This window comes from Stegostoma tigrinum, chromosome 8 (genome assembly GCF_030684315.1).
Source record: "Stegostoma tigrinum isolate sSteTig4 chromosome 8, sSteTig4.hap1, whole genome shotgun sequence".
Classification (NCBI taxonomy): domain Eukaryota; kingdom Metazoa; phylum Chordata; class Chondrichthyes; order Orectolobiformes; family Stegostomatidae; genus Stegostoma; species Stegostoma tigrinum.
In genome coordinates this window covers 32,470,642-32,497,829 of record NC_081361.1, presented here as the reverse complement: position 1 = coordinate 32,497,829, position 27,188 = coordinate 32,470,642, and the positions used below count along the sequence as shown (strand labels likewise).

Below are 27,188 nucleotides of genomic sequence, written 5' to 3'. Positions count from 1 at the left end.
GTAATCGATTAACTATAGAGCTGTTGATGCTCTGATATTGTTTACCTCAGCAACAATACAACAAAGCATTCTCTTTTGCCTGTTACAAATATTTGTCAATTTGATTTAGTCTGCTGCCCAAGCTTGTGACAAGATATGTGCATTGGGAGCACAAGATATTGTCTAGTGATGTAAAGGACAACGTGTTCAGGCATCTTGGTTGCAAGGACAATAACATGACATTTAAGACAACAACAGGCTCTCCATATCACATCACTGGTGTCAGCTATGTAAAGAACTTGCAGCTGTTCTATATTTGGCATCTGCCAGAGTTCTTGGTTGTCCGGTATTGCATTGGGAATTTCAACTCAAAAGGAAGTCAGGTGTCAGGTCAATGATAGGTTTTAGGAAATTCACAGCTCACTGGAATGCAATCGACAATAAGTTTTGTCCATGAAACAGAGACACCTTTTAATTGGCTGATGATAGATTTTAACCATAGATCCTTTGCATTTCCTTTTTATTCATGCTCCCGTTTCAGACGTCTAACTTTAAAGGGCGGGAGGGAGGTGAAACCATTACAAAACAAGGGAAAGATCTCATTTCAAAGGTTTCAAATAACCCAGAATTTTCTCTGCTATGTGATTTTGGCATTAAACATAGATCAATCGTCTGGACGCCACACGAGTCATGCGAGAGGGTCTCTGGAGTTATTTAGTCTATAAAAGTATACTTTTTTAAAAAAAATCCCAGTCTATTGCAGAAAGATGTAATTGTCCTCGCAAAGTATCAACATACTATTTTGGAACTGGCAATTTTACTGTCAGCGGGACTGAATCGTCACGCCCCGTGTTTCCAATGAGATCCAACTGAATTCCGAACCAGGCTTTCACATTGTTACCTGTTGAAGGACGAAGCCTAAATTTTACGCGATCATTAAAGAGGATGCGGAAGTTCGAATCGCAAACTGTCACTTTGCCCGCAGCTTTGATGCAAACATGTATTTTGTCTTCATCGGTGCTTAACCATTGTAACAACTGAAAGTTCGGAATCAACAACTAACGATTAAGCAATTTCAGCCTCGCAGTATGTTGATCACGACCGGTTTGTTAAACTTAATTTCAATTTGTGGGATTGACTTGGAAACGACGTAAGTCACAACTGAGCTTTACATTGTACCTTTAAAATGTGCACCTTCAAACTCTTCCTAATTGTTTGCGTGGTAGCTAGTCAAATGGAAGACATCTAACGCGCAATTGTCTAAATATACAGTCATGTTTAACTCCCTCACTCAGGAATGACTCCCATTCCGTAGAAAGAAACGTGGGCGGGTAAGCATGTTTAGTCTGGAAGTGTTGGTCTGCACAGAAAAATCAACTGTTTAGCAACATTAGCAACAGATTCACTAAATCTGAACATAAATCTATCGGGTGCCACAAAGACAGGATAGGGACGCGTGGTGATCATTCAGTGACAAAAATAACAAAAAAAACTTGTATATAGGCATAAAAAAATCTCCACTTTATACACACGCTATAATGTTGGATGAATATCATGCAATCCTCGCTAATGTACAGTAATACTAATGAAGGTCGCCGCAGCTACAAAGCCATTCATCACAGTCCACCTGTACATGAGAATTAAACACAAGTGTATTCAAATAAGATTACTGCAATACATTTAGCCAGTAAAGCGGTTTTGTGTGAGTGTGGATTGGTTATGTTGTACTGCTGACTATAGTCTGCAAATTATATTAGCACACTGCAAGGATGAACTGGCAGTGCGTTACACATACTCTACCGTGTTAAATTCCCTTACATTCCGAGGTCGCTGTAGGTGTTGAAAAATTCCATCTGGTTGCAAGCTTGAATCCAACCCACAACCCACGTTTCGTTCCTGGGTACTGGAGGCATCACCACCCGGGCGGATGCCTTGAAGTATGGAGTCTTGTACCGTAAAACAATGGGAGAATTCTCCTCGATTAGAGTTGGGCACTGATCAATGGTAGCAGAAACATCATACACCACTATATTCTCTCGACGTATCCTTGATTTACAAGTTATACTCTGAATACAACCCATCCTTCCGGGTTTTATGGATATTAATATATTTAAAAAGACTGAAGATAGAGGCTATGCAAAAAAAATCAGCACTGGTAATCGTCTACCTTAATGAGCGCGTCAATTCAGACAACAGTCTTTCGTTTTCAGTTTGAATTCGTTATTCTGGTCTGTGCTGTAGTTCCTTTTTTTTTGTTTAATCCCCCTGTGTGTCTTTCGCTTCCTTATTCTCATGTCACGAACGGCAGGAAGCAGGAGGAAGACCAGGCAGCATATTGGCAAAAAGATACGAGGAGCGAGAGGATATGCGGGTTTCCCGTTGTAATCGAGTGACACTGGGAGCGGAGGAAACGCACTGTAGCCGCTGACCCCAGCATAGTCTGCATCTGTTTTGAAGCCTCGCGGAACCAGACAGCTTTTCTTGTGCCTTCATCGCTAACGGCTAATGAATCGCCGGGTCCATTACTCCCCACCACTGCTCTTCAACGAGGAATGAAGCTCGTAGGACCGGTCGAAAAAAATATAAACAGATCGGATCTTGTTTTTTATTATTATTTTGATTAATCACACGGTATTTGAAGAGTACCTGCATTGTCTGTCGTACGGCAGCACGCTGTCCATTACTCCTGATGCTGAAGATGAATGCGAGTGAGAAATCCTTCTTAGAGCCTCCTGGAACCCCATAGGCTGGATTCCCCCCCCCCCCCCACAACCCCACCCACCAAGCCCCAAAAGTAAAACACGATCAAGAGAATGCTCTCCCACTGCTTCAGGATTCCCAGGGATTAGGATACCGAGCGGCGCCCCCTTATGTACAACCGGTTCGCCTGAACTACAGTGGTTCGTGGAACTACACGGTTCCTGCGTTAAACAAATATACGCTCAATCAAACCGAACACAGCATTAGGATGAGACATTTAATACTTTTCAAAACGGGATCCAATGTGACTGAATAAGCAAATTAAGAAAAAGAAGAGTTTGGCTTTCGCCTGTGTGTACACTTGATAGTAAGGCAGAGAAATGCTAACCCACACATCATCGCGCTAGTGACCAGAGAACTGTTAATCTGAAATTAAAACATCACGCACAGCTCATGAAAAGTGAGCAAAAAAGTTCTCGGAAGTTCAGATCTGACAAAAGATGCGTCTAAACCGTTCACCATTGTTTGGTCATTTATCCTTCTGTATAGTGCAATGCATTTTGCTGACTTGAATTCAAAATTACTTTGAGAATTTCAATCATTAACAATTGAGTCGCTGTTAAACGGGACTTTTCTGTGGATTCAACCCTATAGTTCTGCAAACGTTTTCGGGCGACATGAAATTAAAGGAGCCCCCGTCACTTTGGCACATGTTGAGTGTTCTCAAGACAAACAGTGCCGAACATGACGCCAAATGAAACTAATCCCTTCTGCCTGCCCGTGGTCCATATTCTTTCATTTCTTGCACATTGCTTACCTAAAAGTCTCTTAAATGCTCGTATCGTATCTGCATCAGACACCACCCCGTCAATGCGTTCCGGACTCCCACCACTCTGTGTAAAAAAAACTTGCCCCTCACCGTCTCCTTTGAACTTTCTCCCCCTCACCTTAAATGCATGCCCACTGCTCTGCCCTCATCGATCAACTTCATCACCTTCTCGAAAAATTCAATCAAAAGTAAGACTTGACCTGCCCTGCACAAAAGCATGTCACTAACTGTTCTCCTGAATGACCTGGCTCTGATTTATAAGTCATAACCCTGTGACCTTGACTCCGACAGCAGAAAATAGATTTTCTCAGCCACTCCTTTCAAAGTTCTAAAAACATTATATCATTATTTAACCTTCTACAATCTACGCATTATGAGTGTACTATATCTATTCTGTCCTAATAGCCTAACCTATGGTAATATTCTGCTGAACCTGCCTTTCCAAAGCCAGTATATAAATTTCATGGTATGAACGCAGCACAGCAATACACCAGGAAAAGCCCAACTAGACTTTGTATGACTGTTTAAATTTCCACCTTTTATATTCAAATTTTCTAGAATACAACAACCGCATTCCATGTGCTTTTTTAATTGTTTTGTATCTGACCATCATATTTTAGTGCTCTGTGTATGTCAACCCCTGAACCTCTTTGAATCTCCACATTCCTAATGTTTCACTATTTCAAAACTACTCAGATCTATCCTTTTATTTCATCCATATTGGATGACATCACACATAACCACATCGGACCCAACAGTTAATCAATACTCACTTTCTTCCAGTTTGAGTACATACCCATTGACATTGTGCCTACTACCACCTAAACAATCTCCTAAACAAAGTAATTTTCTTCAATTCCATGAGTCTTAATGTTAGCTGACTCTTATTTGGCATGGAACTTTACCGAAACCCTTCTGGAAGTCCATATAAACTACATGCATAGACATTTCCCTGTCTATAACTTCAGTTATAAATTCTCAAAAAAATTGAATGAGGTTTGTTCGATGTGATCCATTCTATATTAATTAATGTTGGCTGCATTCAATCACATTTCTCTGAACACACGATAATTCTGCAATTCATTACGGATTCTGTAATCTCCCCAAATCAGATGTCAGGTTTATCATTCCCTGGTTTCTCTTCGTCGCCTTTCATATTTAACAGTACTACATTTGCAATTTTTCAATTTGAAAAGGCAGTTCTTGAACTGAGTGAACTTCAAATGATTATGGCAAAGCACTTGCAATTTGTTCATTTATTTCCTTTAAAATCTATTGATCCCAATGACGAGAGAGCATTTTTCCAAGATCGTGGAAAGTACAATTTCAATGCAAGCTTGTTTTTCCTTTTTTCAGTGTTCTGGAAGTAACATAAGCATTGTGCATATAGTGTTGTAAGAAAAAGTGAGAGTGCAAACTCAAAGCTGCATTGTAATTAAGCATATACTCAATATGGTCCTATGCAGCAGTGTAATCAATGCAATACATATAGATTTGTTAGAATGGTAAACTGTTGTTTTGTCTATTCATTGGGAATATGTATTGTGATGCGTTCAATTCTAATTTATACAAATCCGATGCTGCAGTTCACTCTACACTGACACATGCATGTATGCTTTTGTAGTTCACTCAATGCTAAATGATGCATGTCTGCGGAAGATTATTCAGTGTATATGCAGGTCTGCTGCCGTTCAATTAATAACCAATGTATGCTGGCCTGATGCAACAGTTGATTCAGTGCTAATGTGTATTGGTCTGTTGCTGCAGTTCGTGTAAAACCAATGCATGCAGATCTGAAGTAGTTCATTTAATGTTAATAAATGCAGATTTGCTGCAGGAATTAAATCAAAACCAAAACAATGTAAGTCTAATACTGCAGTTCATTTAACACCAATGGTTGCGAGCCTGTTGCTGAAGTTCATTCACGCAGGTCTGTTGCTACATCTCATTCAATATAGTATTTATGAGTCTATTGTTACAGTTCATTCAATACCAATTACGCGCAGATCTGCTGCAGCTCTTCATTCAACACTAATACCTGGAGGTCTACGGCTGCGGTTTATTCACATGCAGGGCCGTTGCAGCAGTTTGTTCAATACAAGTGCTTGCAGGTCTACGGCTGCAGTTTATTCACACGTAGGGCTGTCGCTGCAGTTCATTCAATACCAGCACATGCAGGTCTACGGTGGCAGTTTATTCACATGCAGGGCTGTTGCTGCAGTTTATTCTGCACAAGAACATGCAGTGACGATTGCTGCAGTTCATTCAATACAAGCACATGCAGGCCTTTTTGCTGCAGCTCATTTAATACCAACGCACGCAGGCCACACTTTATTTACATGCAGGGCTGTTGTAGCCGAGCATTCAATACGAGTCCATGAAGGTCTGTTGCTGCAGTTCATTCAGTGCTGACACAGCCTCGTGTTGCTCCAAGTGGTTTGCACTCTGGCGGCGCGCTTGTTGCCAGGGAGCCGGCCCCGCCCCCTCCCGGGCGCCTTGGCGACGGCGCTTCCGCTCCTCCCCTGACAGCGCATTGCGGGGGGAACTTGGAAAGATGCCGGTTCACTCCCCTAACTCCCGGAACCGAGAGCGGGAGCCGAAAGGCGGCGGAGGTGGGGGCAGGCCTCTAGGCCTCCTGCAGAGAGCGGCTACCCCCGAACCCCCGTCGCCTCGGCACCGGGTAGTGCAGCAGCTGGAGGCGGCGGGCCTCCGCCCGGACTCGGCCTCCGGCACCTACCCCTGTCCCCAGCCCGAGGAGGACTGCATGAAGCTGAACCCGTCCCTGCTCGGCATCGCCCTGCGCTCGCTGCTGGCCGTCGACCTGTGGCTCTCCAAGCGTCTGGGGGTGTGCGCCACCGAGGATTCGGCCTGGGGCAGCGCCCGGCCTATCATGAAGCTGATCGAGGTGACGGGCCACGCCATCCCCTGGATAGGAGGCACCTTGTACTGTCTGTGCAAGAGCGACAGCACTGCTGGACACGAAGTGCTGCTCAACCTGCTGCTGGGTGAGTGCAGGCAGACATCGGGCAGTCTTCCCAACCCTGACCTTCCAGGCCCAGCAATCAGAGGATACACTTTAAGTATGGGGTGGGGATTGAATCTCTTCTTCCCTTCCCACGGCAGAATTGATCCACTGGACCGAGATTTACGAGAGATGTTGGGGGGGCGGGGTAAAGCCCGGTTGGGAAAGGAGGGAAATTGGAAATAAGGCTCAGGCCTACTAAGAAAGTGGGCAGGGCAGAGGTTGGTTGGGTCCTGCTTCTGAAGTCTCGATGGGCCGAATGGCGGGCATCTTCAGTGCTGCGTGTTGCCGTAACTTCTCCACAGCAGTACAATAGTGTCACCGCTGAAGGCTATATGGTCCATCTTGTCTGATAGTCCTCCAAGGGTTCCTCGCCCAGCACCTCACCCCTCACCTCTTTGATTTCCGTACCCTTTCTTTCAAACTCCACCACCACCTAAAAATGATACAATTGTCTTTTAAAAGTCGCAGTTGAATCTGCATCTGTCACACTGGTAGATCCTAACCACTCCCCATGTTTGAAAAGGAATGTTCTTCCTCCTCTTTTGTCAGTCACTTTAAATTGGTTTTCTCTGATTTGGTATCCTTCCACAACTGGAAATAGTTTTTCTTGAGGGTCTTTTTTTCAGGGCTCCTGTTTATACTTTCTTCACTGATTTCTCTTCCATCCTCACATTTAATCCCTTTGTTAACGAAGTGTGGAGCTGGATGAACTCAGCAGGCCAAGCAGCATCTCAGATGTTCATCCAGCTCCACACTTCGTTATCTTGGATTCTCCAGCATCTGCAGTTCCCATTATCTCTAATCCCTTTGTTATATGGTTTTTGCATGTTAATATGTTTGACCAATATACTGGAGTTCTTTCAGACTATGAAACTCATCTATGCTGTAGGTAAAGGTGATTTACTATATTTAGAATTTCAGAAGGCATTTGATAATCTGCCATATCAAAGGTTATTATGAAAAAAGATGCTCATGATGTAACAGTAACATATTGATGTGGATAGAAAATTGGCTAGCTGACAGGAAGTAGAGATTAGGCATAATTCACTTCTTTTCAGGTTAGTAAAATGTAAGAAGTGTTGTCACAGGAATCACTGCTGTCACCTCAAATACTTACTATTTCTCAAGCAGCATGGCTGTAGGGACTAAAGATATGATTGTTAAATTTGCCATCAATACAGTTATGGGTAAAAAAGTGAATAGTGAAGAGGACAGAAGGAGGCTACAAAAAGATATAGATTGTGAGTGGCAAAGATCTGACAAATAGTGTAATGTGGAAAATGTGAAATTGTGCATTTTAGCAGGAAGAATGAAAAGTGTTATCGAAATTGTTAAAGATTGCAGAGCTCTGCAGTGCTGAGGGTTCTGGGTGTCCTTATATGTGAACTACAAGAGATTAGTATGTAGGTGCAGCAAGTAATTAGGAACGCCAACAGAATGTTATAACAACATGAGAAATTTAATGCAAAAGTTGGGCAGTTATGCATGGTACAGCTGAGACTGCATCTGGCATGCTGTGAGTAGTATCATCCGAATTATTTCAGGAAGAATGTAAATGTTTTGGAGATTATTCATAGGTTTACCAGACTAATACCTGAAATGGGGAATTGGGGGGTTGCCATATGAGTTAGAAAAAGATATGACTTGATTGAAACAGGCAGAATCCCAAGTGGTCTTGTTTTGGTGAAGATGAAGACAATGTTTCTGCTTATAGGAAAAGTTACAACTACTGGGTCGTTGTTTTAAAAAAAAAACGGGCTGGCCCACTTGAAACAGATTAGGTGAAACATTTGCTGTGATAGAAATGGTGGAAGCAGAGTCCTTGGTTTTCTTTTAAATAGAAGTACATAGATCCTTGATAAACAATGAAGGTGAATGTTGATCAGGATCAGTGGGAATGTGGAATTGATGTTAGAATTAAATCTGTCGTGATCTTGTTGAATGGCCTTCTCCTTTCTAATTTGTATGTAGGCATGCATGAATCAACATTACCTTCTGTCTTTGGTTCACTTCTAGGGTTCTAGAAAGCACAAATACCCAAGACTGCATATGTATATTGTATATTATAGTATTTTTAAATCTCAGAACAAGAAATAATCATTTTTATTAATTTATTATAAATCTTCAGTATCTTCTATGCATTCAGCAAACTAAGTAATATCTACAAAATGTAAAAATAATGCAGTTTTTGAATTGATTTTCCAGGCATTACTATTTATGTAACTAGCAGGAATATAATTTGCAAATAGCTTCCGAAACACCTTCATAAAAATGTATGTAGGTTGCTGTCATCCAGGCAACTTACTGATTATCCACAGTTTTGTTTTCTGTCTCTGTACATTTTTAAAAAAGCATCAGTACCCTCGTTGCCTCCCTATATGTTCCCTGTGTGCACTGTCTTCTCAGTATTTTGAAACTATAAGTTCACAAATTTCATTAAACTTGGTCAGTGGTGGGTAAAGTTGCATGATGCGGAAAGGGCATAATGCCTACCTGCCTATTCATTGCCCAGCCTTCAAAATGAGAAAAAGTTGAATGTTACTGATGAAGTCATTGAAAAGTCACAGTTGGACAGTAAGTTAATTTCATTTTTAATTGTGATGAGCCCAAGGGGAAAAGGAAGTTGTGAAGACAACTGACCAAAATTTCCAGAAACTAAATGAGGATTTTGGAGTATACGATCAAGTTTGTTTAAAAATTTTTAGTTCACAAATCTATTCAAGTCATTTTAATAAAATTGATGCTGATGCTGAATCAAAAGCCTTAATCTTTAAGTCATGCAAGAATTACCTGCATTATTTCTACCCAGCAGACGGATGTAATCGTACCGTTAGTGGGCTAGTAATTGCGACACCTGAGCAAATGATCCAGAAGTTTCTATGGCAGCTGGGGAACTTTACTTCACATTTAACTAATTGAATTTAAAGGTTAGTCTCATTAATGATGACCATGAAAGCTCAGAGTTGTCATTAAAAATCTTCTGATTCACTCACGCCCTTCAGGGAAGGAAATCTGCCATCCTTATCTAATGTCTTCTTGAGAGTCAAAATCACAGCAATCTGGGTGACCTAGGCAGTGGATATGTCAACATGTGTTGGCATACCCAGCCCAGTCAATCCTACAAACTGCTATCACGAATACGTACTTTGTTCCATCTCTGCCCCTTAGGTTCCTATGAGACTTTTTGTGTAAGTTAGGAGTGTTATAGATAGACAAGTCCTTCTTTGCTCTGAATTGGAATCTATGTACAATAACAATTCTGAGTTTGGGCCCCAGATTAGCCAGGCAATAGGCTGACATTATTCTCGATCAAACCTCTTAGCCAATGTTCTGGAAATCATCATTTTCCCTGAGTATTTTACGTCCCACCAGATGTGGCAGCGCAAGGGAGGTGTGGTTGGGAGGGAGTGACCTTCAGTATGGGCAACATTCATTCTGGACCCCTTGAAATCTTGAAGCGCAATCACAAAATTGTTTAAAATAACCTCAGTAACACTTAATGCTGTCCTTTATCTGATGCCTCTGTTGACCATCACTTCACATCAACGAAGCACTGAGGGGAGCAAGGACGCTTGCTGTACTCTGGCTGAGTGACTTAACCAGAATTGATCTGTTTGCATTACTACTGACTACTAATGACTGAGATTGCCGCGTACTGGAGGAAATAATTACGAGAGCGCACCAACTTGAAGAGAACACTAACTTGCCTCATCCTGACCATGCTACGTGTTGCAGTGTTTCTATGATGAAATTGGTGGGATTGATCAGCACACAGTTGCAGACAACAAGGCTTGTCTTTGCACTGAAGACCTCCTCCATATTTGAGTCTCCAACCATGCTTGAATAGAATCAGAATGGATCTAGTAGCTCCAAATTGGTCATTCTTGAATTGCTTGGGTCTGTGAACAGAAGAATTGTATTCTGACACAATCTGTGTCTTTGTGGTTTGGCATATTTCATACTTGACCATTACTGTCATGTTGGGTGACCAACCCTGTTTCCAAGACCAGGCAGAAGAACATGCTGGGAGCAGTGCCAGACTGCCCCTTTGAAGTTACAGTAAAGGGCTGCCTGCATGTTGCACAGTGGAAGTTGTGTGCTTTTATTCAGAACTAAGATATCCCACAAGTAATAAATAGGATCAAAGCTTTTCAGGCCTACCCGATCCAGTGGTTAATGGTTTTGGATAACGAAACAACTAACCAGAAGTGGAGGATCCACAGATGTCCCATCCTCCTCAATGGCGCAATTTAGTGAGTGTGTGTAAAAGACCAGCGTGAAGCATTTGCAGTCATCGTTAGCTGTAAATGCTAAGTGGATCATCTATCTCAGCCTCCTCCTGAGTTTCCCAGCATCATAAAAGTCATTGTTATTCAACTTATTTACTCCATAACTGAGTGCAATGAGTCGAAGGTCATAGACCCTGACAATATACCAGCATTAGTGCTCAGGATATGAACTCCAGAGACGGCCGTGGCCAAGCTGTTTCAAACAGTGGAGATACTCCTGATTCCTTCATCTCCGCCTCGTCGGCTGCCAAGATGGAGCATTCCACTCCTGGACATCCCAGATGTCCTCCTGTTTCAAGGACCGCAACATCCATGTCCTGCCTCTTCCCCCACCTCCATGATCAAAAATGACCTCAGCCGCATCTCTTGCATTTCCCGTGCTTCTGCCCTCAAATCCCCACTCCCTCAACAAAAATAAGGACAGAATTCTACTGGTCCCCTACTACCCCACCAATTTCTGCACCCATCGTATCATTCTCTGCCACTTCTGCCATTTACAACCTGATCCCACAACCAGAGAGATGTTTCCCTCCTCACCCTTATCTGCCTTTCGTGGGGACTGCTCCCACCATGACTCCCTCGTCTGCTCCACACTCTCCACCACCCCCAGCACTTTTCCCTGCCTCCACAGGAAGTCCTAAGCCTCCCTTCTCACTTCCATCCAAGGCCAAAGTATACTTTCCATATCTGACAGATGTTCACCTGTACATCCTCCAATCTGGTCTACTGTAGCTGTTGCTCCTGAAGTGGCCTCCTCTACGGCGGTCAGACCAAGCGCAGACGTGGGGACTGTTCCATGGAGAATCTGCGCTCTGTACATGATTGTTGACAACACCTTCTGGTTGCAAACCATTTTAATTCCTCCCTTTCACTTTCTTGATGACATGTCTCTCCTGGACCGTCTCCAGTGCCACAGTGATGCCACACGCAAACTGGAAGGGCAACACCTCTTATTCCGCCTCAGGAGTCTACAACCCAATGGCCTGAACATGGAATTCACCAGTTTTAAAATCTCTCCACCCCTCATCACCACGTTAATCTGACACATTCTATTCTTCATCTTCCCCACCCATCCCACTGACCAATCCCCACCACTCCCTAATTGCGTCTGCCTATCACCATCCCACCTACCTTTCCCCAGCTCCCTTCCTCCTCCCTGTTTCTGAAGAAGGGTTCTGACCTGAAACATGAACTTTCCTGCCCCTCTGCTGCCTGACCTGCTGTTTTCCTCCAGTTCCATACTGTTATTTCAGTACAACTACAACTTTCGTATCTATGTTATAAAGAGGAAAATTGTGCATATTTGTACTGTCCAAAAAAATGTCAAATCCACCCTGGGGCAATAAATGGCCATTAATCTAATCTCAATCACAGTGATATCAACAGTGCCATCATATAATACTCAATCATTAACAAGCCAATACTGATTTTCTTTTGATTCAGCCAGGACCGTTCAGCTGTAGAGCGCATTACAGTCTTGGTTCATATGTAACAAGGAATGCCAGAGGTGAGAGGGCTTGCCCTTGCATTTAACCAAGTTTGGCACCAAGAGGGAAATTTAGTAAATTTTGAAATCATTGACTTGGACTCATACCTGGCCCAAGGGAAAGATGATTGTGGCTGCTGAGGCCAGTTATCTCAGCCCTACTGATCACTGCCGGAATTCTATATATCAATATGCTTGGAATCACCATTTACCAGAAAATTAATTGGAATGCTAATGCTGTGCCTGCAAGAGCTATTTAGATCATTTCGCAGTGTCTGACTCCCCAAAACCCTTTCACCTTCTACAAGGCATATATCTGGATGGTGTTGGAATGCTCTCCACTTGTCTGGTTGAATGCATTGCCACCAAGAGGCTTGACACCATCATCGCTCAATCTTTAAGGGTTTGTGCATATGCAGCACCAGATTTCTCACTGCATTTCCTTTTAAATTATACCATTTTGTTTTTATACCTCAGAGAATAGTATACTGAAGATGCAATTTTAGTTGAAAATTGCAGAACTTTCCAAACTTTACCTGGCATTTTCCAGAATTTGAGGTTTTGACTTTATCGTTTACTCACCTTTCCCAATTCATATTTACTCTTTTCATTACCAGTACAAGACATCCTCGACAACTTCGCACTGCTTCAGATGGCCTATTGCTTTTGAACCTTCCACGTAGGTGGACAACAGATTACATGTAACATCAGTATTTTCCAAAGTTTAAGTTTTTGAAGTTTAAATTACCTTTGAAACTCTGCTGCCTGCTAATTCCAGATTGCAGGCTTCTTGATCTTGTAAACATTTTGTAATCAATCTATTCAGAGATGTTATTATACACCTATGGAGTAAGTGGGGCTTGAGCCCAGAGCTTCCTGGCTGAATGTAGGGACACTAACACCGCACCACAAGTGCCCTCTTTGCTTAATTAATCGCCATTTGTTAAGAACTCGAATGTTTCTAGTTCCTTAAATGTATGGGGTTGGGCACTGGAGAATTTAAGATTCTCAAATAAATTGAGAACTCCTAATTCATAAGCTTCACAGTGTGAAGTGCTAAAACCACGAGCTGATATTTCATTACTTTTGTGAAAGTGCTTCTAAATAATTGGTTTAACAACCAAAACATTTGCAAAATATCAATTTCAAAGAGTTTAATTAAGTAGTAACCATACCAACCTGCCTCCATTCTCGTGAAATAGAATGTCTCAGATGCAGTAACAACAGGCACGATAACCTTTTAATTAGCAGTTGACACATTGTCAGAGGGCTAACCACTTAAAACAGCACTTTCATTTATAAACACATGCTTCATCAGTTCTACCTTATGATCTGAACTGAGTAAAAGTGCTTTTGCTTTACAAAACCTATGCTCAACAGTTATTTATATACTGACTGTTTTTAAGCTGAATATGCATGTCAGTGGTTGGATATTTAATTCCACCTGCAACTCTTGGCCCATGTTGAAGATTACATCTCTCATGTAAATTCTATTTACTGTGTATCACAGTTTTTGTATTAGCCCTATCAAACTGTTACTAATATACATATTTTCACGTGTTCAGTTGCAAAATGTTTCCCGATGGTGCTGACTGTTCCTGGGGAGTGTTTTCATGACTGCCAGCGCTTAACTGGTAACTTCAATATTTTTCATGTGCAAATTTAAACCGTGATTATTATCATGCAGTTTTGGTTGTGATGAGCTTCACGTTAAGTCCTGAGCATATCATTTGCCACATGTTAACCCAATCTAGCAGATGTCACGATGAAAACAAACAGGCTCAGGAGTTGTCCATTTGGCCCTTTGAGCTTTCTGTCAACATTTCAATATGATAATGGATGATTGATCTCAGCTCCACTTTCCCGTTCTTGCCTGTAAGCCCTTGGTGCCCTTCATATCCAAAGTCAATCAACCTGTCTTGCAATGCACACAATGGCTGAACATCTACAGCTCTGACGTAGCAAATTCCAAATATTCACAATGATTTCACCTGTCATAAATAGCCGACATCTTGTTCAGATCCTGTGAATCCATAGTTCCAGATTAGCAAACCTGAGAAAATATCCTGTCAGCATCTCACCTACTAAGCCTCTTAAGAATTTTCATGTTTCAATGATTGCTTCTACTTCTGAATGCTAGGAAATACAGATTCTGTCTGTTTAATACCTCCTCGTACAATCCCCTCATCCCAAGGAGGTCCACTCTGTTGCACTCCTTTAAAGGAGTTGCATCCTTCCTTATATGAGGAGACCAAAACTGCAATAATTGTTCCCGGTGTGGTTTCACCTTCACAAAAACCATTGCAGAAGTGGAGCAAGACATCCTTACTGCTGAACTTCAACCTCCTGGCAGTAAAGACCAACTTATTATTTGCCTTCCTAATAGCATTATGGTACAGCAAGCAAATTTTGCTTCTGCCTTCTCTAAGAACTCCAAATTCCTCTGAAAATCACCTTTTTAAATAGTTCTCACCGTTTAAAATAAGTCTGCTTTTATTATTTCTTGCCAAATGGATAATTTCACATTGTAATCTTTCTGCTACTTTCTTAGCTACTCATATAACCTTTGCTGTTCTTTTGTAGCTGTTTTGCATCTTTTTCACAGTCTGTTTTCCCATGTAACATTGTATCATCATCAGGAAGCTTGAAAATGTTACATTTGTCTCCTTGTTTAAGTAATCAATAGAGTTTACAAACAGCTAAAGCCAAATACCAAAGCCTTGTAGCACTCTGACAGCTGCAGCCTGCTAACTCAAAAGATTCTGTTTTTTTGTTCATTAAGTAGCACATGTCCACGCCCATTTGTTATCCCATATCCTCGGAGTCCTAATTGTGTGTACTAATCTCTTGTGTGACATTATTTTGGTGTACAGGTATGGGAACATTGGATGGTTGATTTTTACTTCTTCACTCCTTCCCTAAGAACATATGAAAAAGAACAAGAGTAAGCCATTCAATAAGGTTTGTCTGATCTGATAGTGGCATTAATTCTGCTGTCCTGAATGCTCCATACCATCTGACACCTTCTCAATCAGAATTCTGTCACTCTGTTGAATATATTCAATGCCACAGCATATACTGCTCTTTAGAGATTCCAAAAACTAATGACCCTCATGAAATTTCTTCTTGTTGCCTTCTTAGAGACCACTAAGTTTTAAACTTTGCTTCCTCCTCCTAAATTAGCACCTCAAGGAAAACATTCTCACACCATTCTGCCAGTCAAAGTCCCTCAGAATCTTAAATATTTCAATACTATCTTCTGAACTACAATGAGTATAAGTTGACCCTTTGTTCCTAAGATAGCTCATTTGTCTTCAGAATCACCCTGGTGAATTAAAGGTGTTGTGGGCAATTGTAGCATTTCAGTTGCTCATCTGTGTGAAGTCAATGTTGCACAAATCATTAATTGAGCATGAAGTTTTCTTCTACTATACTTTAGTATGACCCTGGCTAAGACTTTCTTCACGTGCTGACCTATCAAGACAGCGTTTGTTTGTTTCAACTTTAACTGAATTACAGTGAGCCATTTGCTGTTATGAATTGAATGAGCTGTGTTTTTTTTTCACTTGGTGTTGGTTTTCCATGGTAACAAAAAGGCAATAGGAATGTAATTCATTGACTTCACTTTGAAATTGATATTGATGCTGAGATTGCTACACGGCGATTTTTAGACTTGCTTATTAGTTACAATCTGAATTCAGACAGTTATGATAAGTTTTTTTAAATTACCAAATTTGAAGCAAGGAAAATGGAATGCAGCTCTGCACATAATTTGACTGAAGTTGTTTTTGAATCAATCTGTACAGAGATGTTAGTTATTATGTACCTCTAGAGGAGGACAAAAGTTGTTTGCACAGTATGCAAACTCAGTCTTTTGATGATCAAGTACAGTTTTTATTGCAAACATATACTTTATTCATTTACCTATTAGTACATAGGAAGTGTCCAAAAACATTTCTGGACTGTCTTTGCAGTGGGGGGAAAAAAGAAGCAAACAACATCTTGGAATTTGACATTACTCAGAGCTGCCCCACATGTTGCAAAAACAGAGGCATTTTCTATCATTTAGGAGACCAATTACATTCATTTCGAGCAGCAAAGGGGTCTTAAACTTAATGAGCCGTCATACTATGCCAGAAAGACATCAGATGGTAAAAACTGAAATAACTCTGGATGCTAGAAATCAGAAACAAGAAAAGAAATTGCTAGAAGAGCTCAGCAGTTTGGGCCACTTCTGAGGAAGGGATACTGGACCTGAAACATTAACTCTGATTTCTCTCCACAAACTTTCGATGATGGTCTTTCCCCACAGCACCTACGCAGCAGCTGGCCCATACTGTTGTGTGTCTTTACATAGTCTAAACCTTATTTTGGTCAATAATCTTTGCACGTTTGAGTAAGTTTTATTTGTAATAAACTAGTTATTCTTTGAAAGAAACTAGGTAGAATTGTTTTTAGTACAAAACCTAATATAATCCATGACCATAAATCTAAAATGAATTGGCATATCACTATGCTGGTTAAATTTATTATTGCCAGTCAAGTAGTGGGTCTGGAAAGTAATTGATGGTAATGGATTAGTAATGGAAATATGAGGCAGTCACTAATGCAGGTGAAACTTTACAAAGGGTGTGCTTAGAATGTATAACATTGTACTGAGGAATAGATCAGATGACTAGGAGATACTCTCTTAAGGAGAAGCTAGGTAAACATAGAAAAACAAAGGATTAGAGGATAAGTTGATGATTTTAAGAAGGTTTGAAGGAAATTTGTGTAGACCATTAAAACAGGCATGGACCTGTTGGGTTGAATGGCCTGTGTCTATGCTGTAAGTGCTATAGTTTATAAGCTTTCCTAGAACATGATCATTTTACAGCACTACCAATCCACTATTATAGGACAGTTGGATTAAAATTCATCTTTCTCTTTATGTTTTTGAATTTTTTTTTACACTTTCATTTATGGAAAGAATTTGGCTTTTGAGGTTTGCTTTTAAGAGAAAGCAAATTTGTTTAAATTTAAAACAAAATGCCACAGGTATCATAATCTGTGCATTCTCTGTACTAAACAGTAATACAAAGGCCTGGATGAATAAATGGCTTAATAGGATCCCACCAGGGCTGAGAATTTGAATTCAGCTTTGGGAATCATCTGGGATCATTTTTTTCACAAGGAAAAGTGAGAATGAAATGATTGGATCAGCATGAGCATGTATGATAGTTTCCACCACCCCCCACCCCCCACCCCCCACCCCCACCCCCAAACCCAAACAGTCTTCACTGGGTATGGCTTGTATGTAACTCTGAAACCACATCAGTGCGGTTGGTGCCTTGGTGTCCACTGAACCCTTCTGATGAGCCACTCCATTTAAGACTACTAGAACGGGCAATAAATGTTAATCATACCTTTGATATCCTGCTCCCAAAAAATGATAGAGCCTGACGAATCTTGATGAGCTCATTCAGTTTAAGCTGGCTGAACAAGTCACGTGCAGTCACCTGTCTTCGCAATTAAGGGATCTATTTCTTCAGTTGATATGGCATACTGTGCAACTGCGAGGGACCCAGTAAATCAGTTATGGTTCCCTTATCACTTCATGTGGTAACATCAGAGTTGACAAATACCAACAATTCCTTGAGAATGGATTCATAAAAAGACATATTCCTAGCTTGTTGTGATGCCCGATGGTCTCAGCTTTGGCTCATTAGCCAGATGAAACTTACTCATTTTGAGAACAGCAGATGTTTTCTGATAAACCCAAGTGCTACTTGAGAAGGAATGGAAAGGATGCCAATTTTATTGACAGGTTTATTGGAAAATGTACTTTTTTTTTGTTTCTACCGGTAAATCACTAGCAGAGTGGAAGTTGCCATATTGTGACAACAACGACAGCACCACTGCGTATCATCAGTAATGGACAGAAAATTCTCCTAGCGATTTAGCATCTGAACATGAAAATACAACATGGGTGTTTGGCCATAGGACAGTTTTGGAACCTGAGCGTAACATCATCTGGTGGCTAACCTGCTTTTTCACTTAACCTCAATCCCCAGGGAATTATATTTTTGTTTCAAGCACATTTGTTTTAAAAAAAGTTTAGTAAGCAAAATCTAATTGAGTACAACGTACTATCAGGAGAGCTGTTTTTCCCTAAAAATTGCACAAACCTCCCCAAATGGGGAACCACAAGGTCATATAGGACTTTGCAGAAGACCTGGCTCTTGGGCAGGATATAGAGGATCTCATTGCGCATTTGGTCTTGTTGATATTGTTTTGAAAAGGACATTGTAACTGTTGCCAGTTGGAAAACCCCTTGAATACATTTTGTACTCAAACAGATTTTACTTGTAAAGCATTTTTTAACAAGTGCTTGAAATGAAAGGAAAATTCCCAAATGGAATGGGGTCAACTGGAAAAGCAGATCAGTCACTGTCTAGTTTGATTTAAGTACTTTAAATATGTTTTTTTGCTAACAATTGTAAATTGTGTATTTGCTAATATTTATTAGCCCTTATTGAGTATTCAGTGTCAATGGCACAAGTTAATTTGTTTTCTCTCAAACTCTTTCATCTTCCTTTTACACTACAATGTTTAGAGTTCATTAGCTGAACAAGAGCTGATTCTTGGAGTGAGGATGCTATCTGCTGACTGAGTAGACTAGGCCTATTAACAGGAATTTAGACAAGGAATGATTGAATTAACTATATAATTCTTTAAAGGGCTTAATAGGATCAGCGCTGATATGATGTTTACCCTCACTAGGGAGCCCAGAATGAGGGGTCACAATCTCAGCATAAAATTAGCATTAGGACTGATATAAGGAGAAATGTCTCCACCAAAGAGTTGTGCATTTGCATTTCTGTACCACCCCTGCCCTCCGAGCCCTCCGAATGCTGTGGATACTTTGTAATTGAGTAAATTCACGACCTACAGGTGCAAGTATTAATTTTCAGACACGGGGGAAGTAAAATAAAACTAAAAGGCAGGTAAACATCATTTTAATGGACTCTAGGCAGTCTATCCATGCTATGCTGTACCACCGGGCATAGTTTCTGATGAAAAGAATATTCTGCCTTTTCTGTGAACTAAAATAAGGTAATTTCTCAATTCACTGTCATCCCTTACACAGATCTACAATATGTTGTTTATTTACACATTAACCAAAGCACTTTTAAACAAGAATTACCAGTCCCCAACTATTTGTCAGAGAAACACTTAATGAGAGGAAATGTTGATGAGCAAAGTTTACATATTTGCAGGCCCTTGGTAAATTTATGGCCCTAGATTTGAAGAAGCCAACACAAAATTACTTTCACCTTTTTTGTTTTACATAATTATTTAAATATCTGTTGACACTTCAACATGTAATTAACTCAGGTTGCCTAATGAATGTATTACTGTCTTATATAGAATTATTGATGTGTGTGTGCTGAGAAGTGTAAATGAAACTTTTCTCAAAATAGAGGTGTATATCCAAACTCTGCCCCAATTATTCATGTTTCATTTCTGATGAACTAAGTCTAAATTTCAAAGCATTATTGATTATTTTTGAGGGAAAAGCACCTATTTATGGTTTCAGCATTTGATTAAATATGCAGATAGTAGATGTTGTCTGATTCAACCTTATTAATGGTGTGTTCTGGCAGCCTCCATATCATTCCTATTGCATTCAAGGTAATGTTGAGGCTGCCCTGCCCCAGGATATTGGATTAAATCAGATGGCTAGTTCTGAAAATAGCTGAGTTACCCATCCACAAGTTTTGCAAAGCTATTTGCTTGCTTTTGCCATTCGGATGCAAGAAGGGCTAGATTTGTGGCACTTATCCATTAGATCCTACTAAACAGAAGGGGCATAGCTTTTGGCTTATCAATTTGAGAGTAATTGAAATTTTAACTTCATGATGAATCTTAATTATTACCAAACAACCTCATGCTGAATGCATGTTTTTATAAATGATGGAGAATCATTCTTTCCAATTTTAGTTTTGGAAAATCCTTTTTTAAAAAAAATTCAGCACTTATTGTCTGTTTCCTATTTCTCTCAATCCCATCTGTCTATCTCCACTCATTTATATTCTTTGAAAATTATTTTGCATTAATTAAATGCTCTGAAACGTTCACTATCTGTTTTAGACTTTGCATGTCTCGATCAAGAATCTTCAGTCAATTTGGTTGAGACAAGTCATTTCCTGCCTTATTCACACAGGAATTCTGTGGACAAATGTAATCAGAGCAGCAAGTGATGTCCATTTGCTGTTCATGCAAAAATCTGGACCATATAAATTTCTTCAGCTAGCAATGAACAAAGCTATGGGTGATCAATTGGTGTGGAAATAAAAGATACAGACATACATTCCTTGTCAGTTCTGGCAGGATAGTTGTCTATTTGAACACCTCTTTGGGAAATATTTGAAATTGTACACTTTGTAGTCCTAATGTGTGAAATAGATTTAAATAAGTTATTTTCTTGCATCTACAGCACCTGTGCTTGCAGATTGTTGCTGCACTCACAAATGACTTGCTTTAATGTTTTCCAAATCCTGGTATTTCAGTACATGCATTAATGCGATGCAGACTTACTCCTGTCGTGCAGTTTTATTTTGAAAGCAACATAGCCTGTGTTATTTTTAATATTAAATGTAAAAAAAGTCCCCATTCTGACTGGAATCTTGCAGTCCCTTGGAAGTCGATATGGCATTAAATCACCATGGCTTCTTTGCAAAAGACAAAGCCACAATGAATGGGTTCCAAAATAAATGCTTTCAATCAATGTTTCTGCTCCTATAGCTTGCTTTACAAATCCAAAGGAATAAATTCAGTCCTCTGCTTCATCACGGATTTGTTCTGTGATTGAAGAATGCTTTGACATGTGTGACTCACAAGGAAGCTGAGTACCCACTGTGCCGAAGACTTGCGCCATCTGTACAGTTAAGTTCTGGTTTACTTATAAAGGTCTTTCTCAAAATTGTGCACAAGATTACTTCAGTTTCCTACCCATGGGCAGAGTGTTCAAGCCTGTCAAACAGATACTTGTGATGTGGAGAACATGTTGTTGTACATTGATTTACAAAGTATTTGTTTTTTTAAATTTAGCTTTGATCCTGGATCTGGTCCTGGTAGGTATTGTCAAGTCACTGGTCCGCAGGCGTCGGCCTTCACATAACAAGATGGACATGTTTGCTACTTTCTCTGTGGACAGATATTCGTTCCCATCGGGCCATGCAACCAGAGCAGCACTGGGAGGTCGATTCTTCCTCAATCACTTGGTTTTAGCCATTCCGCTGCGCGTTCTGGTTGTGCTGTGGGTTTGTGTCGTAGGACTGTCACGAGTGATGCTGGGAAGACACAATGTGACTGATGTTGTTTGTGGATTTATGATGGGGTATCTACAGTATAGCCTGGTGGAGTATACGTGGTTGTCATCCAGTAACCTGCAGACATTTCTGAGATTATGTGGACTTAAATAATTAACTGTAGAATTTTTTTTGTGTAATCCATATCAGTTCCAACTTATGTATTGTGTACCCAACACACTATGTAAATTAATAGGTTTGAAATGCTTTTACTTGACAATTACTTGATTTTATTTTCTATGACCTTTCAATTTGACACTATAACTTGTTTTAACTAATGTTCAAAACCACCAAAACATCGTCAAGACACTGAAATTGTAATAAGTCAAATCGCAGTGGGATTCATCCACAATTTCCCATTAAGCAGAGCTTCATGTCAGTTAAGACTAAACACATATGTAACATAATTTGTTGACACACACACTGTCAAGAACAAAGCCAAACGAAATCACTTAATGCAGAAAATATGTGACAGATGTCTTTATTTTTCAATTTGCTTACAACTGACAGTGGCCTTCCCCTGTACAGTAAAGGGCATTGAAAATGTCAAATGTTATCTCTGGGAAAACTAATATTTTTTTCTGCTTAGCATGCTGTCTTTGGAAGACCCTGCCATGGTTGCAGTGCAGCCAAATATGTGTTCTGTATTTGAATGCTTTTGTGTAAAATCCTGAAGCATCTCTCTTGTCTTTGTGGCTTTATCCACGTTTAAAAATGTCTCTGTGCGTGTTTGTTCAGTTAGATGGGTGAGACCATTTTGCAGCCATTGCTGCAGACTTTCCAATGATTTTGTACTCTAGTGTGGCATAATTCTGCCCCAAACTGTTGACATAGTTATGAGAATTATGAACAAATTCAATTAATCCAGAGTTGCCAGTCCAGAACTTTAGCTTATCACGGGTATCCATCCATTGGATTTTCTTTTTTGCATTGGAAACAGAGTTTTGTGTTATCAGAATTTGACTCATCATGATTTCACTGGATTTTTTTTGCTTACTTCTCAATTCGTGCGTATTTGTTTTCTTAGCTAGAAAGAGACTCGTTGAGAAGAGTATTTCCATTTCTTATCAAGTGTTACGGTACTGCCACAGTATAAGACAATGCTTCTTCCAGGTGCCTGTTTTGAGATCTTTACTACTAGTCCAGATGTGCAGATGCTGGTGTTGGACCGGACTGGGGTGGACGAAGTTAAAAGTGACATAACACCAGTTTTTAGTCCAACAGATTTATTTAAAATCACCGGCTTTCAAAGCACTGCTCCTTTTTCAGGTGAGGTGGAAGGAGGTGCGCAGGCACAGAACATAGAGGGGGAGACATAATGGCAAGATAATTCCAGGTCATTAAGAGTATCAATAGATAAGTACAAATAGTGTGAGTCAAGTGTCAACAGCCTGAATAGCATGCCTTTGCAGGTAACCAAGAGTGTCAACAGATAATACAAAGTGTAAATCAAGTGTCAGAGAATAGAATAGAATCTTTACAGTGTGGAAACAGGCCCTTGGGCCCAACAAGTCCACACTGACCCTCAGAGCACCTACCCAAACCCATCCCCCTATAACCCACCTAATGTATACATCCCTGAACACTACGGGCAGTGTAGCATGGCCAATCCACCTCGCCTGCACATCTTTGGACTGTGGGAAGAAATCCACACGGTCACAGGGAGAAAATGCAAACTCCTTACAGACTCACCCGAAGGTTGCGGGAACAGCAACTCATATTCCGTTTAGGAATCCTGCAGCCCAATGGTATCAATGTGGATTTCACAAGCTTCAAAATCTCCCCTCCCCTTCGCTGCATCCCAAAACCAGCCCAGCTCGTCCCTGCCTCCCTAACCTGTTCTTCCTCTTGCCTATCGCCACCTCCCCACCTCAAGCTGCACCTCCATTTCCTACCTACTAACCTCATTCCGCCCCCTTGATTTATCCCCTCCCCACCTATACACTCCTCTCCACCTATCTTTTCCTCTATGCATCTTCGGTCTGCCTCCCCCCTCTCCCTATTTATTTCAGAATTCTCTCCCCATCCCCCTTTTCTGCTGAAGGGTCTCAGCCCGAAACGTCAGCTTTTGTGCTCCTAAGATGCTGCTTGGCCTGCTGTTTTCATCCAGCTCCACACTCTGTTATCTCGGATTCTCCCGCATCTGCAGTTCCCATTATCTCTGAACTCCTTACAGACAGTTGTCTGATGGTAGAATCGAACTCAGGTCCCTGGCACTGTGAGGCAGCATTGCTAACCACTGTGCCATTGTGCCACCCCTGTCGACAGCTGAATAATAAGCGAAGGGATGATCTATGAACTGATTAATAAGGACAGAAAGAATTACATATCATTGAAAAAATAAGATGATGCTAGAGACAAACCAAGTGGCTGGAATAATATCAGTAGGTATCAGTCACATAACGAAGATCTAACAAAAGTAAAAGGTTCTGTGGTACTAGCCCAGATGACATTAAAATTATGGCCTCCCAGGATATAAATGGGAAATCAGCCATATAGTTCAAAACAGTTTTCCTAATGTGTATTCTTCTCCATGGGCAATTGGACCTAAGTTAATTTGAGATCCTATGGAAAGAAACTTGTTGCCAGTTTCAAATTATCACCAAATTTGAACCAGGTCTCAGAGGCAAAACTAGTCTTGGCATACTGTTCTGTCTCATTTCTGCCAGGTAGATTGTGTGCTATTTGGGAACTTGATTAAAATGCAGGCTGAGTACTTTTTTGTAATTCATAAATACAAATAAGAAATATTCAATAAACTGCCTTTGTTGCATTATTATACTTTGTAAATAGATCCTGGTCATTCCTGTACAGAATTTATTGAGTCCATTATAAATTTGCATTTTCCCCTTTTACGTGACATTCAGATAATTAATGTTGGAAAGCACTGTCTTTTTATCTTAGCCAGATGCATGATTTGGTCAGTCAGAATTGTGAACCACTGATTTTTTTTTTACAGCACTCTGACATATCTTGATTATACTTTTACTTCGGTCATGTTTTTTTTCCTGCGGTTCTAACTGTTCCACCCGTGTGCACAAATGCCACTGCAGCAAAGTGCAGAACATCTGTACACCTGATGTGCATGCAGTTTTTATCTGCTACCTGCATTGTCTTTTTCAGCTGTTTGCATCCTTCTTTGTTGACTACAGCTGTTTCTTATCTTTTGTTTATTCTCTTATCCTGTTTTGCTTTCACTCTGTCAGTGGTTTCTCTACTGATAATATTTACTTTATCTCTGTATGTCTGCCCTTCTCTGATCTCTTCTCCCTATCGTTCTCTTTCTGTTGCCACTAACTTCCCTGCATAGTCCATGGGAAACCTCTTGCAAAAATTCGGTTTGAAGTCCCCACTTACTGGACAAGTTGATCACTGGATCCATTTGGGTAAGGCCTTGTGTGCAGTTGCCCAGACTTGCAGCATCTTCACGGGCTCTCAGTCAAGTGCTCTGTGTTCATCCGTCCCCTTTGCACATGTATTCTCTTGGATCGTTTTCTCTCGCCAACCATCAGGGAACACTGATGGCAAGTGAGGCTGTTGCAGTGGACTGCTGTACACAACTGTTTCTATTCTAAGTAGAAAGTGCTATAGAAAGATGTTTAAACAGACACTTCAGCTGAATTGGTCGCATTTACAGCAGGAAATCTGGGATAGTTCCACTTGTGAAAATATAAATCCTAACATCAGTTCACTGCTGGTGCTTTCCCCATTGTTAGACTAATTGATAGAGATTTCTTGCTGCTGTGAGGCAGCACCTCCATTATTGTGTCATGCCTAGGAGGATGGCAGAAGGCAAACCAAGTGGACTTTTTTTTTTCTTTTATGTTCTTATTTTTCTCCGAGCCAAGTGAGATGGAGGAAGGAAACATATTAGCTCAGAATTCATTTTTTTTTAAATCCCAAAACACCACGTTTTCATCACAATAAAAGAAACTATTTTCTAATCGATATGTTCAGCAATTTTATTTCTTACCTCTGGAACAGGTGGGACATGAATTTAGGCCTCCTGGCTCAAAGATAGGGACACTACCAGTGCACCACAATAGCTTATTTCATCACAGTAAAGCTTACTGTCTGCAGAATGATTTAACAGCATGGTTTATTCAGTTATGCTTAACCAAACTACTACCAGTTGGATAAAAGAGTACATTTTTTGCAACTCCCTTTTTGTTTCCCTTGACTCTTTACTCCCTCACTGTCCCACTACCAAGAACAGAACTATTCCTTTCTGTAAATGAATCCAATTAGTGGTTTGTGTATATATTTGTTAAAAATATTCTGAGTATTGTCTTTTACCTCTTCCAATAAAACCTTCCATCCAGTATCTTTTCCCTGACAGCTATTGACATGATATTTTGAATGGGGAGTCCTGAACACATCTTGGTGTGCTATAAAAAGATCTTCTTTGACCAGCAATTTCAAAGCATCTGTCAGAGCTGTATTAATGACAATATTTGGGTTTTTGTATTTATCCCACAAAATGCATATCTCCTTCCAGGAACATTCACTAAGAACAGTTCCTACACGTTGTGACTTCTGTAACATTCCAGAAGACATTTCCCCAAAGTAAGTAGATCCTCAAGTCCTCATTTGTATTTCTGTGTACAACATAGGTGTGGTGTTTTAATCGTGATAGTGTTTGTACAGTTGCCTATTGTCCATTCAATGATGTTGTATAGTGCTAGTTTGTATGTATGAGTGTTGTATGCTGCTTCTACACAGCTTGTACAGAAGCCTCAAAGCATCTAACATGATACTCAGAGGCAAAAGGCAGATTGATTTCTGCCAACCCACCCCATCGCCATTACAGCTTGCTATGGTACTTAATGTTTTATTGTGGGTTTACAAATTTTCAGTTTACACTTTGCATGTAGTAGATTTATGATTAAGATATTGAAACTGTTGCTTCTTAATTAGCATAAAGTGTTTATAATATTAAATTGTTTCCTTTAAGACACACTAGACCCGTTTTGTTCAGGCCAACTGAGTTTTACATTAAGATTTAATTAAAATATGAATTGCACCAGCTGTGTATAAATGTGAAAATGCTTAACAACCATCATACTTTGAAGTAGAGTCATTGTTCTATCACATTCAAGATAAGATTTTGCATCTTGTACAATGCATTCATTTATAGTGTAAATAAACTACCCTTTTGTATTTATGATCTTCAGTATGGCAGCTAAGGTGTCGATAACAGTTTTTTTTAATGATACGTTGTGATATTAGAACTGAGCGTTTGAGAAGAGTTGTGCTTATAACCTAAAAATCCTTCTCTTGCCATAAGAGCTACGATGTTATAGATCTGCTCATTGTGATGTGGAATTGTATTTCAGTATGTTTGGGGGGTGCATTTGTCATTAATATGTAATATTTATGAATCATGATAAATATGTTTGGAAACATTGCCATGATAAATGTTTAACTTCGACAGAACAATATCTCAGTTACAGCTGTATTGTAATGCAGGTGACTTCAGGCTTTTTTTTAAACAAAATTTCTTTGCATGCCAATTGCAACTCTCAGG

General features: G+C 40.2%; 2 protein-coding genes across 5 annotated transcripts in view; one reads left to right on the top strand and one right to left on the bottom strand.

Moving 5' to 3' along the window:
- The window catches only part of LOC125456201 (protein FAM78B), a 55,711-nt gene extending 48,693 nt beyond the window's left edge, over positions 1–7,018 (bottom strand). For 2 of the 4 annotated variants that reach the window (XR_009446051.1, XM_048539078.2), the window contains exon 1: positions 1,798–2,706. Coding sequence is in view for 1 of the 4 variants with exons in the window: in XM_048539078.2 (XP_048395035.1) it covers positions 1,798–2,060 (263 nt within the window). In the remaining 3 variants the exon portion in view is untranslated. Of the gene's footprint in view, positions 1–1,797; positions 2,707–3,496 lie in introns of those variants that run through there. The other 2 variants (XM_048539081.2, XM_048539080.2) reach the window with 2 other exon arrangements.
- On the top strand, positions 5,989–24,451 carry plpp6 (phospholipid phosphatase 6). The gene is made up of 2 exons (XM_048539075.2): positions 5,989–6,513; positions 21,402–24,451. The coding sequence occupies exons 1-2, from the start codon at positions 6,063–6,065 to the stop codon at positions 21,773–21,775; spliced, it is 825 nt and encodes a 274-aa protein (XP_048395032.1). The 5' UTR covers positions 5,989–6,062; the 3' UTR covers positions 21,776–24,451.
- The last annotated feature ends 2,737 nt before the right edge of the window (positions 24,452–27,188 follow it).

Excerpts from the sequence above, each read along its gene's own strand:
- plpp6 (XM_048539075.2), top strand. The coding sequence starts at position 6,063 with ATGCCGGTTCACTCCCCTAACTCCCGGAACCGAGAGCGGGAGCCGAAA. Across the intron at positions 6,514-21,401 it reads GCTGCTCAACCTGCTGCTGG|CTTTGATCCTGGATCTGGTC; the intron begins GTGAGTGCAGGC and ends TTTTAAATTTAG.